Consider the following 19213-nt stretch of genomic DNA (forward strand, 5'->3'; position numbering starts at 1 on the left):
AAGGAAGGAAGGAAGGAAGGAAGGAAGGAAGGAAGGAAGGAAGGAAGAAAGAAAGAAAGAAAGAAAGAAAGAAAGAAAGAAAGAAAGAAAGAAAGAGAAAGAAAGAAGGAAGGAAGGAAAGAAGGAAGGAAGGAAAAAGAAAGAAAGAAAGAAAGAGAAAGAAAGAAAGAAAGAAAGAAAAAGAAAGAAAGAAAGAAAGAAAGAAAGAAAGAAAGAAAGAAAGAAAGAAAGAAAGAAAGAAAGAAAGAGGAAGGAAGGGATGGAGGGAGGGAGGGAGAAATTGAGAGAGAGTGAGGAGAGGGAGGGAGGAAGGGAGGAAAGGAAGGAAGGAAGAAAGAAAGAGAGCTAGAAATGCAAACATTGCCATTATAATTGCCAGATTCGGTTGACTCATTTTTGTGATCCTCTCATTTATCCAACACTTACGTATTATGCTGAGGATACTTTCTTTCTGGAAATTCTCTCTCCTCATGTATTGGCACTAGTCTCTTTTACTTGTCTCCCACCACTCAGCAATTTCTCTCTCTGGCTTCCCACCCTGCACCCAAAGAACCTTAACTTTGGAATCCTTCAGGCACCTGCCCTTTGCCCATTCTCAATTCATTTAAATAATTATCTCGCCCATTTTCACAGTTTCATCTTGCACCTATTTAATGAAAAATTTCAAACAGATATCTGAAGGTAGCTGTGGTTTCCAGGTTCTTTAAGATTAGAACTTCCTTCTGAACGTTGCCACACGTATTTCTCATGAGTAAATCAAATTCAATATTTCAAAACCAAATTGATCATTTTGCCCTATAATTGTTCTTACTCCTATATATTCTGAATAAAGCTTATAATTTTCATAAAAATTAACCAATTCTCTAAGTCAGAACTCTGGGAATTGTCCTGTACACATATCTTTCCCAATCAATCACCAAGTCCCTCCTACTTAAACTTTAATGACTTTCTTCTTCCACCTCTTCTTTATTTAAGCACAAAATAATCTCTTTCAGATCTTCAAACTGTATAACCTAGTCTATTAATTAACCTACAAATAATAATGTATTATAAATATAAGATGACAAGGGCTCCAAAGCAATAACAACATCCATTTATTAAGCATCTTCTCTATGCCAGAAAAATAAAAATGAGAAAATTCTTTAAACTGAATAAAAATGGGAAAACCACATATGAAAATCTGTACAGCAAGACACTGGAGTGCATGTGTAGTCTGAAGAATATACATTTATTAGGAAAACAAGGATATAAATTATTTTTTCTCAATATAAGATGCTAGGAAAATATTTAAATAAATGTGAGAAGAAGCAATTAACAAAGGTTAAGAGCACAAATCAATGAGTTAACAATAAAACCAAAGTTGATTACTTAAAGAGAAAATATGTGAACTTTTTTCAAGAGTGGTCAAGAAAATTTTAGAAAAAGTGTGATTAACTGCATGAGAAATGAAAAAGAAAACAAAAGTATTGAGAAACAAAACTTTAAATATAATGGTATAGTATGCATAAGTATAACCATATATTTGGCAACAGATACAAAATGGACAACTTTATAGAAAAACATCAATCACCAAACTAGTTCAAGAAATCAAAACCAGCAGAGGAAATGTCAATGACGGGGAAAACTCCCACAACCAAATTTGAAGGAAAAAAAAAGTATTTCTATCTTTCACAAATTCTAGTAGAGTGGAAAAGAGGGAATTTTGCTTCCCCAGCAAGGAGACAATGCCTGGAGACAGTTTTGGTTGTCACAACTGGGGAGGGAGTGCCACTGGCATCTAGTGGATTGATGCCAGGGATGCTTACATCTTAAAATACACAAGACAACAAAGAACTATCCAGCCCAGGATGTGAACAGGGCTGAGGTTGAAAAGCCCTATTCTCGAGCATATAAACAGATGGAAAGCTAGTTATCTAATTACTTAGAATGACACATGCAAATATTATAAATAACTTTTTAGTAAGTCAGATGTAACTGTGCTTTTAAAGAATATGCACTTTGAAACAGTGGACTTTGTCTTATGAATGAAAGAATTATTCACCTTAAGAAATCTATTAATGGTATGGCTATACAAAAAGATTAATGGAGAAAAAACCTGATCAAGGGATGAGAAAAAAATCAGAAAATTCAATGGCAATTCAAGATAAAATTCTTAATATTTAGGAAGGAAATGAGTTCCTGAATGAAAGACATCTTCTAGAATTTGGAGCAAACATATTTACTGGCGACCTATTAAAAACATTTCTATTGAAGTCAGTAAAAGATAAAGATACCTACTATCACAACTACTATTCAACATTCTATGAAAAAGTCTTAGTAAATAAGAAAAAACAAGTAAATGAAAGGAGAGTGTTACTTTTGAAAAGAAAATTTTTCAAAGTCTTTATTTAGGTTTTAATTGATTCTTTACCTTAGAAATCTAAAAGAACAGACTGCAAACTCTTAAAATAGAGTTAACGAAATTGACCACAGAGATCAATATCACAAATTAATACCTTTTCCTGTTCATAAGAATTAATCACTGAAGAAATTTTTAAAAAATAAGTATTTATTTATAATAGCCATAAAACTATAAACTGTATTGGTATAACACAATGTCTGTGTTTGGCAGGGAGAGAATAAGTCTCTAAAAATTTATTGAAGAACATAAAAAAAGTCTTTTATTTCTTTCTTAAATATAAAAATATTCCATAGTGAAAAGATATGAATTCTCCCATGAATATTCTCATAAATTAAAGCATTATCAATCAATAACACAAAAGAGTTTTTAATGGGTAGTGACAGATGGATCCTAAAATGTATTAGGTACAATAAATGTGCAAATATATTCAGTATAATTTGAAAATGATGAAGGGAGGGACTTGTTCTTTGATATATCAAAATGTAATATAAAGTTATCATAATAACAAAATATAATGTCAAAAGTTTAAAAATATATATCCCCAGAAAAAAATTGCATTTCAAAAAAATGTGTGAATGAGGATAAAGAATATGATGACAATGGCATCTTATAACACTAGAAAAAAGAACTGATATGTGATAAATGATGTTTGGTCAATTGGCTAACAATTTATAAAAATATTAAAATATCCTTATTTTATACAGATTTCTGCATTTGGATTAAGAATTTCAAGGTAAAACAAAGCCCTTACAATAATATTAGAATAAATAAGAGAAAATGCATTTAGGACTTTTTTAGTGAAGGCCTTATATTTAAGATGAAATTAAAGCTATTAAGTAAAATATTGATACAAAACACTGCATCAAATTTAAATGCTATTGATTGCAAAAGATGCCTGTGAACAAAATAAAAAGTACATCATATCATACATGCATTAGAAGGACAAGACCAAAGAATGCTGCTGCATGCACTTCAAACTAGATCGTGTATCTGTTGTTTGTTTGATGACAGTCTGTGGTTTGATCAATGGTGAGGGAGTTGGGAATAGGAAACATAACACTAAGTAGATTTCTGTGTCCAGAGGTTTTGGTCATGAAGGACATGGTGGACATTGGGATGTATTATTTCTGGTCCAATAGCATAATAAAGATGAAGTTAGGTGTCCTTCCTCCTGCATTGATGGGAGGTAAAACCCTGGTAACCCATTCCCATTTAAGATGCCTCATCTGTAAACCTTGAACCTTAAAAATATCCCTGATCTGCCTCTTTCTAGTTTGTCTGTGATGATTGGTCAAATACCAAGATGTATTTGAAGTACTTCTTTCTAAATATAAATGGCTTCTGTGAAGACAGCTATTAGAAAGCTCAGATTACCAGGATCCTGTAAAAAGGTGGAGCTGATGCTAAGTAAAATAACTCAAAAAGCTTATTTTCTAGAAAATGGAGATATGGAAATCAGTCAAATTTAAAAGCTGATTGAAACAATAAAATTTACAATAAATGTCAAATTTGGGCCACACAGAATCACAACTATTCACTCCATTTCCTTGACATAACTGAGTGTTTTTCTCCTGGGAATAAATATTTGTTTGCAAACTTGTTGTTGATATCTCACTTCATTTCCACAACATTTAGCTTGCGCCTGCCACTCTGCACCCCTCTTCCCATTATCTGTACCCTTCTACCTCTGATTTGCAGTCCTGGGCTTCTCAGTACCTGCCCTACTCCATGTCTCCCACTGCTCCATCCTTTCCTGGCCCTCCAGATTAGCTCTCAATAGTCCCTCTCCCTGGTCTGCTCTTTCTGCTCCTGGCATCTTACCTCGCTCCCAGCAGAGGGAGAGTTGCCCTTCCCACTCACTGCCCAGCCATGTATGCATGTGGATAGCTCTTGGACCTGGGCTTCTATAAGGAGCTCAGCATGTAACCCAGCCCTGCTGCCAAGAGACCCTTGGGGTTTAGAGATAATATAATCAGATGAGCAGCATAATTCTAGGTGTGAGGACTAGGCTTTCCTTGGAGGCTCATCACACTAGACTGAAGCAGGTCTAAATAATATGTTTACCATCTCTCTTTTAATTATTTTTAAAATTATTTTTAATATTTAATTACTTAAATTTTAATTATTTAAAAATTTATAATATTTTTCAATAAACATAAACATTCTTTTTCCCCATTACCTTTATTTTATTTTTTATTATTATGTTCAATTAGCCAACCTATAGTACAGTACATCATTAGTTTTTGATGTAGAGTTCAACAATTCATTAGCTGCGTATAACACCCAGTGTTCATCACAGCATGTGCCCTCCTTAATGCCCATCACCCAGTTACCCCTACCCCCCTCCATTCTGTTACCTTAAGTTTGTTTCCCGGAGTCCAGAGTCTCTCATGGTTTGTCTCCCTCTCTGATTTCTTCCCATTCAGTTTTCCCTCCCTTCCCCTATGGTCTTCTGAGCTATTCCTTATGTTCCACATATGAGTGAAACCATATGATAATTGTCTTTCTCTGCTTGACTTATTTCACTTAGCATAATCATTACCTTTAGATCCTATTTATTGCCATGTAGGCTGCAGGCAAGAAATACTCTCATACCTCCTCCTTCTCTCCCTTCTCCATTACCAAATTCAGTCACCTACAGCATAATATTTGCCTGGATAAGATATATAAATTTACATACAGTCTTAGAGCTATGATTAAATATTACCTATTCACATTTCAGTTGTTTGAACCTTAAAACAAATAAATTTTGATTGAAATATGAAATACACATTATTCAACACAGAATCTAAAATATATGGTGTGACTAAAAAAGAATGGCATAGCATCTTATATCAATAACACATATTCATCAACATAAAATTAATTCTTTCCTTTTCCACTGATTCAATTGCCCATAATTATGTCAAATTTCCATTTAATTCACACTGGACCATGGTTTTCTATGACAACTTTCTGTTTCTCTGAAATTCAAATCATCTTCCATCTTGCAAGGCTTTAATACATTCTGCATTTTTTTATTACATTATGTTGATCACCATACATTACATCATTAGTTTTTGATGTAGTGTTCCATGATTCATTTTTTGCATATAACACCCAGTGCTCCATTCAGTACGTGCCCTCTTTAATACCCATCACCAGGCTAACCCATCCTCCCACCCCCCTCCCCTCTAGAACCCTCAGTTTGTTTCTCAGAGTCCATAGTCTCTCATGGTTTGTCTCCCCCTCCCATTTTGCACTTTTTTAAAGCATATTAGAGTGCTGCTTTCCTGGGATTACTTTACATGGCACCCCTGAATAATTTCCACTTGTACCTGGTTGGCAATGGATATTTATTTTATTTTGCTGAAGTATATACTCTGGTTTTACTCAGAAAAAAGAAGGAAAAAAGAAAAAGAAAAGAAAAAGAAAAAGGATGCAGGGGCGCCTGGGTGGCTCAGTCGGTTAAGCCTCTGCCTTTTTGCTCAGGTCACGATCCCAGGGTCCTGGGATCGAGTTCTGAATTAGGCTCCTTGCTCGATGGGGAGTCTGCTTCTCCCTCTCTCTCTGCTGCTCTCTCTCTATCTCTCTCTCACTCTCTCAAATAAATAAAATCTTTAAACAAGAAAAAAAAGGATGCAGAAAATGATAAATTTTCTTTGTTCCTGCCTGTCTAAAAAAATTATTTTTTGCTTTTACATTTTATTGATGGATTGGCTATATATAGAATTGTTAGGCTGTTATAATTTTCTCTGAACATTTTTAAGGTAATTTAATATACTGAACAAAACTGAGTTAAAATTTTGGTTCTATATGCCCACACTGTAAAAACTTAACTCCGCAGTGCCTTGGTTTCTCTACCTGTAAAATGTTGATACCTATTTCATTGGGTTGTTCTATACAATCAGTAATTCAGTAGCTTTTAAACCATTAGAATACAACTTTGCATGTAGAAACAAACAAATCTCACCCATTCACAACTAGGCCTCTGTAAACCAAAACTGAACTTTCTTGCCTTTTTTTATAGGTCATCTTTTCCCTACTCTAATGCATTAGGCTCTACTTTTTTTTATTTTTGGTACCTTGAAATTCCACAATATTGTTTCTGTATATACCTTTTTTTTTCATTTTTCATTCTTTTTCCTTCTTTGCTCAGTAGTATTCAATTGGATAGATGTAGCAAATTTGTTTAACCTCCAATTGACAGATTTGTTTTCACATCTTAGCTATTATGTAGACAGCTACTATGAACATTCTTTGACATTATTGGTGCATAAATAAAAAAAATAACTTGTGGTATGAACTAGAAATGGAGTTGCTTGGCCAAAACAATCCTCACCTTTATTAGAAATTGCCAAAGGTTCCTGATGTGGCTGTACTCAGTGTCTGAGTGCTCCAACTGACTCACAATTTTGCCAATACTTACTGTTACCAAAGTATTTGATTTTAGTTATGTTAATAAGTTTGCATTGGTATCTCATTCTGATTTGATTTTTTATTTCCTTATGAATAATAATGTTGAGCACCTTTCCATATGTGTATTAGCCATTCATCTACTGCTTTTTGTGAAGTGCCTATTTAAATCATTTGCTTAAAATTTTAATGAGTTACTTGTCTTTCCATTAATTGACTGTGGGACTTTATTTTTCAGTTATATGCATTGTGAATGTTTTCTCCATCTCTGACTTGCCTTTTCAAATTTATAATGCTATATTTTGAAATTGATGTTTTTTACTTCAATGAAGTTCAATCTTCGATTTTCTTCTTTTATAGCTACGCTTTTTGTAGACTAAGAAATCTTTGCTTTCCTCAAGTTCATGAAATATTATTCTATTTTTTTCCTTTAGAATCTTTATACTTTTAGCTTTCAAATTTAGGCTAATATTACAACTTCAATAAAGATTTTTCACGTTGAGGCTCATTCTGTTTTTATACAATTAGTTTAGCACCATGACATTTTTCTGTCCCTGAATTGCATTGATCTCCGTTGAAAATTAACTGTGTTTGGAGCCATTTCTGCTTTCTTTATCATTTCTTCAATAATGTATTGATCTATCCTTGCGTAAATACAAGACCACCCCTAAGATATGCAAGACACTATAGGATCCCCGCCTAGATAGATAACAATTTAATTACGTAAACAAATAGATGAATTAAACTATATTTAACAATTACATAAACAATTTAATTAAAATTACATTTAATAATCCACTGGCTCATGTGGAATACACTTATTTATAGATGAATAATTAAGATAATGGATGAAAAGATATTTATTGTTGTATTAGGTTACTAAGGCTGCCATAACAAAGTACCACAAACCAAATAGCTTAAACAACAGAAATGTATTGTGTCATAGTTCTGGAGCTTAGAAGGCCAAGATTAAAGTATCAGCCAGGTTGGTTTCTTATGTTGACTATGAAGGTGAATCTGTTCAAGGCCGCTCTCCTGCCTTCTGGTGGTTTGCTGGAACTTTGGCTTGTAGACACATTATCTAGATCTCTGCTTTCATGTCCTTGTGGCATTCAATCTCTGTTTATATGTCCCTGTGTCCAAATTTGCCCTTTTTATATGGACACCAGTCATACTGGAGTAGGGCCCACCCTACTACACTATGACTACATCTTAACTAACTACATCTTTAATGACCCTATTTCCAAATAAGGTCATATTCTGAGGTACTGGGGGTTAGAACTTCAACATATGAATTTGGGGGGGAACAAAATTCAACTCCGAACAAATATCCAATCAGCGCACATGCATTGTCTTGTCTTTTTGTTCTGTGTAGGACCTTCACTACAATGTTGACATCAGCAAGGTTCTCCCTGAAGTTTGAAGAAGTAGAGCATAGACCTAATTATTTCCCCTTTACCCAGATTTGATTTCCTTATTTGAATGTGATAATGAACCCTGTATGGTGGCGTGACTGGCAGTGAGAGTACCTTGTTCAGGTGAGTAAGAAATGAGGCAGGAAAAAGCCATCTGGTGTTACACCTTCTAAAGTCAAATAGAAGGAGCTTTCCTCTTCAACATCATGGTGGGAAGTTCTGCTTCCTGAAGAGATGCAGAAAGTAAAAAAAAGATTTTCACTATAATTAGGGGACAGAGTCTGAACAACGTACTTAGGGAGGTCAGTTACTATAGTTTCCTAACACCGTGTCTCAGCACAATGAAAGGGAGAGAAATGTGAAAATAGTTTGGGCTGTTTTGAAAGCTCAGGTAAAGTCAGTCACCATGAACTTGCAATGGCTCCAATCTGATCATTTATGTTACTGCTTCTAGAGGTTGCTCAGTGGTACAGGGGTAGCAAGAGACAATGACAATGGGAGTAGTAGCTGAGATGGATACATAGTTGTTAAGGTTATTCATATGAGTATGGTTGAAATGATGAACTATGAGGACTAGGTTTCATAGACAAGAACTGTAAAAGAAAAGAGGGCTGAAAGGATTGGAAAAAAATATATATATATAGGGTTTGAAGGAATTGATGATGTATAAAACATGGAATGAGTTAAAAAAAAAAAAAAACTAGAAAGATAAGATGGTATAGTTAGAGTGAGATGCTCAGGAATTCAGAGATTGAGTAGCTCTGAGTTGTGACAAGTTCCTGTCATGATTGACTGAGTATCTACAATGGAGATAAAGGTCAACAAAATAGAGGATATAGGAGCTATGAAGCTATGAATGTGGATGAGCTTTCAACATAGTTACACTGAAGTGTCCCAGGATTCTCATGTCAATATCCTCAACAATGTCTTCTTTCATCAAAACTTCCTTTCCAAACATTTTCTCTGTCTCTCCCCTCACAATCCTATAAAATGTAACTTACAGATGGTTGTTCTGCACAAGAGATTCACAACAGCCATATTTCAGTTTCAAAAAGGAAAGAAAATTTTATTATTATTGTAGAAACCTAATAGAAACAGAAGAGGAAAGGAAGCTACACATAGATGAAAGTAATGAATGTAGGCAATAAATGAGAATAAGGCAAAGTTACATCAAATTGGGTACTTAAAACACCCAACCTCATCAGCTGGGGAAGCCCCATGGAAACAGCCAGGCTGCAGTCCTGATTAAGAGGACTGGGTGGAGGGTCCTCCCCTCAGGTGACATTTCCAAATGACTATCCCCATAAGGGCCATATTTGTAGAACAAATAAGAGTGTTTGAAATTAAACATCTGTTCGCCTACATGCAGTTTGGAGCGAGCTGCATTTCCATGTTATCACATTTCTATATTTCAAGGAGCCTGGGCTCCATGTGTTTGCCTCCCCTCCTGGATTCCATTCCGGGTACCCAACACAGCCTGGAGCAGTTGGGGGCTTGAGACAAGATTTGAAGTTCTTGGCATCCAGAACAGAAGGGCCAGTGCTGACCTAGAGGCCCAATAATAGATTTTAAACAACCTTCTTCCTAAGGTTATTTACACAGCACAAGTCTCACAAACAATATTCTTTAGCCTCCCTATGTACATGCAGGTACACGTGGTCAGTAATGTGGGATATATCATAAAAACATTTATCTATATAGAACACTGGTGTGGCTAGAAGTCTATGGTAACCAACCTTAACCAGCTCCTCAGTACAGCTCACAAATCTTTGAATGTTCTACTAGAGACTGAGGTTTAGAGCAGGGCTGTGAGCCAGGTGCCCAAGTCCTCAATGCATCCTGCTTTTGAAAGACACAAACAATGAGAAGAACTTTAGGAGGGTAAATCAGGAAAGGACTGATCTGCCTAGTGCACACTCATTTCAGCAAGCCATGCCCACCTAAACTTGAAAAACAGTGTGGTTGGCCTAACAAGTAACTTCCACAAGACCTTGGATGCCATGTCTGCTTGGAGCCACCATGGCATTTGGGACTGTGGAAGATGCAAGAGATGAGGAAACTCAGGTCCTATCCCTAGATGTCAGATTTCATTTGGGGAAAAAACTTCCTCCAGTAAAGAAGAAGGAGAAAAAGGAGGAGAGGGAGAGGGAGAAGGAGGAGGAGGAGAAGGAGGAGGAGGAGAAGGAGAAGGAGAAAAGAAGAAGAAGAAGACAACTATGATGATAACTAGGAGGAAGAGGAGGTGGTGAAGGGGGAGGACAAGAAAGAAGAGGAAGGCGAGGGGGAAGTAGGAAAGAAGGGGAAGATGGGGGCAAGAGGGGAAGGGGGAGAAGGAGGAGAAAGAGGAAGAAGACGGAGAAGAGGAAAGCCTGGCACTTTTTTCTACTTTCCTAATACCAAATATTTCACTTACCAGAGCTAAAAGAAGCAGATAAAGAAAAAGAAATTGCAACCAGAGATAAATCCAAAATTACAATATCAGCCCGATCCCCAAAATAATAAAACCTTGAATCTTTCCTGTAAACCTGGACTCCCTAACAAAAACAGTTTTATCCCAGATTTTTGTTATGGTTATATCTTAAAATAAATCCTGGCCTTTGTGAACATGATAATGGCAATTCACCATAAACAGATTACTGTAAACCTTTTGTGTGATTTGTTTCCCTATAAATGTATGTTGGGTTGTGGATTTTGTGAGGCATAGCTTCTGAAGTCTGAACTCTACAAATAAATCCTTACTTTCTGTTTTTAAATACTTTTTTTTCTCAAATCTTCATTTGACATATCATACATCAGGGAATGCTGAGAAAAAAGAAGGAAGAGAAAACCAGCAAGGCCCTACATGGGGAGTGAGAGGAAGCTCTGCATAAGCTTAACTGTTCAGGCTGAGTGAGGAGGGACTTCCAGCTTCACCAAATTTCAAAAAGAACTATGGCAAGACCTCCATCTGGAAGTCCTCCTGCCTCTCCTGATAAGAAGTGGGAGGGCTTCAGAACCAGAGCTACCTAGGTACATACAAAAGCACCAAGAGATTGTCAACACCTCTTCAAACCCACACATTTTGATGTATAATTTCACACTATCAGCTTTGGAGCTCAGCATATGCTTTCACAATATATGGGTATGCAGTGCCGTGGTACTCAGAGAGCCAAGTTATCCCAATAAATACGTATACTTAATGAAATTGTTATTTACACCTGCACAAACACACGTTATACAAACATACCATTCACATTCAAATCCAATCCTTACACACATGTCTATTAACACATCTCTCAAATACACACATCAACAAACATATCAACACACCTTCACATTGTATAAAATTTCTTTTCAACTGCAAATATACATACTCTGGACTAACAAAAAATACATGCATACAGATAAGCTCACAATTGTGTATTCTCAACAACACTCATTCTTGCCCATGCACTCAATCCCCCAGCCTTTGCATTTGTGTATGCAGAGCAGAGAGGCAACTTAGGGGTTAATGCTTCAAGCTTTAGTCTCTAGTCTCAGAGGAAACCAGAGATGGAGACGGGGGGCCTATCAGGAGGGAGAGAATTAATGCTTGGGGAAGGGAAAGGCCAGACTTGAACAGGTCTTTAAATAGGTCCTAATCTAGTCTCTGCTAAAAGCTGAATCACAGGAGCCAGTTAGAGCTGCTCATGGTTAGAGATGAAGCAGAGCTCAAGGTGAGTGGTTTCCCTGTGCCACAGTCATCTCTGCCCTTCCCAGAGAACGGTAGGACTCACAGAGGCTCCAAGAAGCTGGAAGACGAGGCAATAGACTGCACAATGGCCTGACCCACTGGCCCTCCAGGTCCAGAGATCCCTGACCGATGGATTTCCTTCTGAGATGGGGAAAAGATTCGCTGCTCACATCATGTCCTCCAGGGAATTCTAGAAAAGTAGGAAGGCTGCCTCCACACACAATCCCTCCATGAAGGATGCTGGATTTGAACCCTACCCTGTTCTAGCATTATTGTTCTATGCCTTGGTTTTAGATACCCCAAAGTGAGAAAGTGATCTAAATGTCCTTGAAACTATTCCTTAGCAAGATCACAGCCCATTTTATCCTTTACCCCTTCAGGCCTGAGCAATATGGTTAAATTGATGGACATAAATAACTCCACATAATGAGTGCAGTAATTGAAGGCTAACAGACGGTACCAGCACGGAATTCAAACCCACACTCATAGATGAAAGCTGAGCTCCATTAATGTGAGAACATCATTCTTTTTTTTTTTTAAGATTTTATTTATTCATTTGTCAGAGAGAAAGAGAGCCAGAGCACAAGCAGAAGGAGCATCTGGCAGAGGGAGAAGCAGGCTTCCCACTGAGCAGGGAGCCTAGTGCTGGACCTGATCCCAGGACTCTGGGATCATGACCTGAGCAGAAGGCAGACGCTTAACAACTGAGCCACCCAGAAATCCTGAGAACGTCATTCTTGTAACAGTATTTCCTGAACCAAGAGCTATGCCAAGTTCTCACAAGTTAGATTGAACTTTGGAGAACAGAAAAATTGACTCTGAAGTTCAGTGTGTGATCACCCTAGCTATAACATTGAAAAAGATGACTTAATTTCTTCTTTCAGTATGCATAAGGCTCACAAGAGGTCTAGCCCATGGGGGTGCAGGGACAGGGAAATATGTAAAAGCAGGAAAAGGGAGAAGGAATGTTGGGCAAGAAGGGAAATTATATTGCTCTTCTTTTCCTACTCTTGAGGGAATGCACATATCCATCTCTCCACCCAGCAGTAAGTTGATAACCTGTGCCTCCCTCAGAAATAGGATTTCAAATCTCACACACTTCACAAAAATGATCTAAGATTGGTTAACTCCCTGTCCACTCCACATGACTTGGAGCCTTCACTCTACACAGGCTGAGTACATAAGTGAGGGAAGAAGAGACCTGAGAAGAGTCACCACTCCAAAAGGAGTATGGAGAACAGGTGAGTTCCCCATGAAGGCTCATGGGCAGAAACTTTGTGAGAGTTAAAAACAATAAAATGTAAACGTTTATGGTGCTATATTTACAAAAATGGCAATGTCGTCCACAATTCATTAAAGAGATTATTATGCACTTTGAGAAATTGTAGGTTTAGCAGGCATCTTCACCAGTGCCCAGTACAAGAATGAAGATGGTCTAAGTATGCTTTCCAGGTGCCCATGAGCCTCAGTGACCAAGTCCTGACAAATGGAGGGTGACATACAGGAGGCAGAAGGGAGGGAGAGAGGAAGACTCTGGTTCAAACAGCACATATAACTGGAAGAACAAGCCAGGCAACAGAGGATAAAACTAGAGTCCTCGACCCCAGATAATGTGTGTGTCTGAATTTTCACCATACCTTGGATAGGAGTATTTGTTTTGAGCAAACCTATAGCTATTATCAAGGTAGGATAGTAAAGTTTGCAATGTAGAGCAAGATTTATAAAGTCTGAGCCCCATTACTCTCATAATGTTATAAAGCTAGGGAAAACCAGAAAGAGGTTAGGTCTATTTGGGATCTTGAAGAAAGCCTTTTTAGGAACCATTAGGTCTGTCTGAATGAAACATTTGTTAGTTCCAACAGGTGATTTGTTATGGGAGATTTGAAAAGATACTCTTCTTGTCTGTGTGTTTCTGTTATGGAGGAGATTCAAAAGCTCAGGTCAACTGAGATGAAAGACTGAAAAGTAAGAACCAGGTAAGCTTTTGTGTCATGGACTCCTAGGTAGGTGTTAGGCACCAGAGGGATCAGACAAGTTCGACCACGTAAAGCAAGTATAGGCAGAGGAGGGCATTCATGTCTTTCACTGGCCAGCAGAGCAGACTCTAGTATGAGAATTATGCATAACTTTCTTGTAGCCATGGTGCAAAAGTAGTGTTTAAAAGGCTTCTCCAAGGATTTTAAGATATGGCTAATCAGTTAAAAAGTCCATTGCCACTGAACAATGACATTTCTTTGTTATTTGCTCCAGCAATTGTTTACTAAACCCCTATTCTGTGCCAAGCATGAACAGTGCTAGGATGGTGCACCGTGCAGTGCTCACCTCATGAAAATTTATCATCAGGACAGGAATTAGAAAACTATAACTTGCAGGCCAAATCTAGCTTGCAGGCTGTTTTTATAAATAAAATTGTATTGGAATGTAGCCACACTCACACACTTCTGTACTGACTGGCTGCCCTCATGCTACAGCGGCTAACCTGACTAGTCGCAACAGAGACTGCATAGCACACAAAGCCAAAAATATGTGTGATCTGACCTTTTAAGAAAATGTTTGCTGGCCTCTAATCTAGGAGGACACACACTAAAGATAATAGGTTTAATTACAGGTGTACAATCGTCAGTCAGTTATCCTCTAGCCAAAATTCCCCTGGTAACTCCTAGAGTAAAAGCTAACTCAACATCACTACATACTTGCTATGAGCCTTTAAGCCAAAGTGTTTTCCAACCTGGGTTCTACCCTGAAAAGTTGCCTAAGTGGCTTAAACAGAAGCTTGAAAAGAACCGATGGGACTCTCTCTCTCTCATTCTGTCTCAAATAAATAAATAAAATCTTAAAATAAAAAAAAAATTAAAAAAAAAGAACCGATGGGAAAGGTTAAACGAGTCAGTTAGTTCTGAAGAATGACTATTACTGACATTATTTGACAGGATAGTTTTCCCTTAGCAGATTCTACCTGCAAGGAAAATATTGATTCTTCGGCAAAAATCACACTTGCAGCTAGTATGTTTTGATCCCATTTTGAATGACAGAAATATGAATGAGGAATGAAGAGTAGCATCATTTTATGCTGCAAAAATTTTTCATTAAAACATTTGAAATTCTTCCAGTTTACCATTAAACCCAATTACTCTATTATTCAGTTGAACCTATCAAAATACTAAAAATAATAATAATTACTTATTTGATTATTATCACCTACAGAGAGTAAACTACCTTCACGATGGAGAACAAATTAACCATCCAGTGATGCTGGCCTCAGGGAACAGCTCTTTGCATCCTGCGTTCTTCATCCTACTTGGGATCCCAGGACTTGAGAATTACCAATTTTGGATTGCCCTTCCTCTCTGTGCCATGTATCTTGTGGCTATAGTTGGCAATATCATTGTCCTTCATATAGTCCGAACTGACCACACACTACATGAGCCCATGTACCTCTTTCTAGCAATGCTAGCTATCACTGACCTGGCCCTCTCCTCTTCCACGCAACCTAAAATGCTGGCTATACTCTGGTTCCATGCTCATGAGATTGAATACCATGCCTGCCTCATCCAGGTGTTCTTCATCCATGCCTTTTCTTCTGTGGAGTCTGGGTTGCTCATGGCTATGGCCTTGGACCGTTATGTGGCTATCTGCTTCCCACTCCACCACTCTACTATCCTGACCCCAGCTGTGGTGGGTAAACTGGGGGCAGCCGTGATGATGAGAGGATTGCTGTGGGTGAGTCCCTTCTGCTTCATGGTCTCCAGGATGCCCTTCTGCCCCAACCACGTCATTCCACAGTCCTACTGTGAGCACATGGCTGTGCTAAAGCTGGTGTGTGCAGACACTAGAGTCAATCGTGCATATGGGCTCTTTGCGGCCTTCTCTGTGGTTGGCTTTGATATGATTGTCATCAGTATATCCTATGCGATGATTTTGAGAACTGTTCTGGGGTTGCCCTCTGATGAAGCCCAGCTCAAGGCTTTTGGCACATGTGCTTCCCATATCTGTGTCATCTTGGCTTTTTATATCCCAGCCCTCTTTACTTTCCTCACCCACCGCTTTGGACATCATGTGCCCCGAGTGGTACATATCATGTTCGCTAATCTCTATCTACTGGTACCTCCCATGCTCAATCCCATCATCTATGGAGTTAGGACCAAGCAGATCAGGGACAGGGTTATTCAAGGATGTTGTGGAAAAGATCCCTGAGCCAAGGGTCACGGCATCACAACCAACCCCATCACCCCACTGATCCGGAATGCACATATCAGAACAAAGTTATCTGTGAACAAAAGGCCCAGAGGTTAGCAACCCTCCAGAACAAAAGAACAATTTTGGAAAATGCCCAGAACAAGAACTCTCTGAACGATGTGATTGATCATAAATACCGAGTTGACCAATCTTCATCATCACAAGAGAACAGTAAAAAATATGTCCATCTATCAAATTAGTGAAGATTTGAACAGAATGCCATCTTCCAACAGACCACTAAGGTGAGAATGATTTTTACCCTGCCAGAAGTCTAAGCTGCTACCTTGTTAAAAAGGAGATAAGAACTTTCCACCGAAACAGTTAAAAAGTACATGTATTTTTCCCTTCTTGGAATCTCTTTATAAAAATAGAATTTGAGGGAAAGAAAAGTACAAAGATATGTATAGATTCATTATTTATAAAACCAAAAACAGGAAAATACATATACTGATCTATATGAAGAATGAGCAATTGAATATCATGTAGCATTTAAGTAATGTATTTGCAAAGAGCATGTAAAGATGTGAAAAATGATCAAGATATAATATTAAAGAAAAAAGAAAACACTTGCTCATAAGGCTGAAACCAATTCTAAAAAGAAATACATATACATAAAAAAAGATTCTGGGAATACATCTAACTGCTAATAATAGCAACTCAGAGTAGTGAGATTTGTGATATTTTAATTTTCTTTTTGCACTTTCATGTATTTTTAAAAATTATCCTTGATTGAGGATGTAATTTTAGTATGAGAAAAAGTAATTCAAACAATAACAAAATGTACGGAACAGGTTAATTCAGTGCCAAAGCCTAGGGAAATGGAGTGGGCAATCTGAGAAGATGAAGGACTCCAGAATACAGCAAGTCCCAGAAAAGCTTGAAAATCTCCATGAAAATTGCTGCCAGAATCACAACTTTTTGAGACTGGTAACAGTGAGCATTTTGTATGCTGGGTGTTGGTCCCTCCTTCCAGAAATTGCCTATTCCCTGATGACAATGGATTGCACAGTGAAGAAGTTTTGGGGAAAAAAAGGACATTCTCTTCTGAAGATAGCTATATTGTATGGTTAAAGGTAGTGAGAAAGTCAATAGAAGTTTGAGTATTTGTTAATATTTAATTTCCTTTTCAATTAAAATGTTAACCTGTTTTAGAAAACCATATTTTTTCTGATTTTTTCAACTTTATTATGGTGTACTTACACAAAAAGGTGCATATATTTAATGTATTCATTTTAATGAGTTTGGACATATGCATACACACATGATAGCATCACCACAAATAAGGTAAAAATCATCCATCACAATTACTGCATTTGTGTATTTATCCTCCTTCACCACTCTCCTGTCAAAGCTAATAGTGAAGAAGGTTCTAGAACACAGGCTTTTATGTTATTAAAACCAACATCAGATGAAGGTGCTTGAAGAGGAATCGGGAACATGTTTGCTTCTCCCAGGAGAAATAGCTAGAGGAGCCTAAAAGTGTCCCCAGAAATGAATGGGTATTCTGAAGGAGCATTTTCATGATTCCCAAATACTAGCCATGTAAAGGGACCGACCCATGTTCCTATTATCAGCAAATCAGTTAATGATTGTAAGTCCCTCTTTTACATTTTAAAATCAGCTTTGTTGCTGTATAACTTGTGACAATAAAATGTAAATATTTTCACATACACTTTGAAGAGTTCTGACACATATACCTGCCTCTGTAGCTACCAGCCTGATTAAGACAGAGAACACTGCCCTCACTTCATAAAAGGTTCTCTTGCCTCTCTGGAGTCAACCACCCCCTTTCCACCCCAACCAGGCAAACCCTGATCTGATGTCTTTCACTATAGATTAATTTTTCTCTCACTAGCACTTTTATAAACGAAGGAATAAATAATACATTCATTTGAGTCTGGTGTCTTTCACTCAGTATAAAGTTTTTCAGATTGAGCCATACTGTTGCATGTAAGATAAGTAGGTCATTTCCTGTTACTGCTGAGTAGTATATTCTATTTTTTCAACATACCCATTGAGGTATTGTTACCATACTAATTGTTAACTTTTTCCTTTGTTTCAGCCCTTCTAGCCTTCTTCCAAACATACCCACTTCTTATCTGCCTAGAGCTTTGCTCTAAGTCTTCCCATTTCCCCCAGTTGTTATTTTCTAGAACATTCTATCCTCCTCTCGACATCCTTTAGGTCTCAACTAATACCCTCCTTATCAGTGAGTGGTTTCTTAACCTATGTATCTCAACTAGTTCTTGTCCCCTGTAATTTTCTTTCAACACAAATATTTTATTTCCTCCCTCTCTTAACACAACGTGTAATTATTTAAATTACTTATTCACCATCTGTTCCTATGACTGGAATATAACTCCCATGAAAGTATAGCACAGGTGTTCACTATTCTATCCCCAGACCATGCTCACTACAAAAAACTACTTACAGGAATGAATGATTAAATGTCTACATGTGCCTGGTACCATCGTCACAATTCCAATGCTGACCACAAGATGGCATGTGCAGGTCCATTTTGGCCTCATTCCTCCCCAGTGGGATACCAGACTTTCAGTACTAAGGCCTCATTTCAGTTTCCCCATGGAAACTCTGAAGGATGTTGTTTGTCAAAGAAGATAAATTTGATATATAATTAACAATTTGTCCCTCATTCGCTTCTTTTTATTAACAAATGTAAAATATTTGGAACATTTTAAATTTCTATTCAAGAAATATCTATTGAGCAATTATGTTGCTCCAAACATTCTCTAAGAGGATGGGAATAGCATAGAGAACAAGAGAGACTGGCAATCAGAGAACATAGTTAGTAAGAAATGAGCAAAAGGAGCACACTGGATACCTACAATCCCAGCTCCAATAGGAAAACTAATTCCTTAAGCCGTGCTGCTGTGTCACGATTAGAAGTATCCTTAAGTATTCCGAATCAGTGAAAACAGATGATTGCCTTCATTACAACCTGAAGAACCAGTGGGCCGTGGGTCCAGGACATCAAATCTGTAACTAACCCCAGCATGCGTGTACTCATTTCCAAAAACTATCAAGGGTATGCTT

General features: G+C 37.5%; 1 protein-coding gene across 1 annotated transcript; it reads left to right on the top strand.

Annotated features, from left to right (window-relative positions):
* Positions 1–15163: 15163 nt before the first annotated feature.
* Positions 15164–16160, top strand: LOC116646566 (olfactory receptor 52R1). Its single transcript, XM_032427403.1, has one exon. It carries the CDS (start codon positions 15173–15175, stop codon positions 16115–16117), a length of 945 nt encoding a protein of 314 aa, XP_032283294.1. The 5' UTR covers positions 15164–15172; the 3' UTR covers positions 16118–16160.
* Positions 16161–19213: the final 3053 nt, after the last annotated feature.

Source organism: Phoca vitulina, unplaced genomic scaffold, assembly GCF_004348235.1.
Source record: "Phoca vitulina isolate PV1807 unplaced genomic scaffold, GSC_HSeal_1.0 scaffold36, whole genome shotgun sequence".
NCBI classification, from domain to species: Eukaryota; Metazoa; Chordata; class Mammalia; order Carnivora; family Phocidae; genus Phoca; species Phoca vitulina.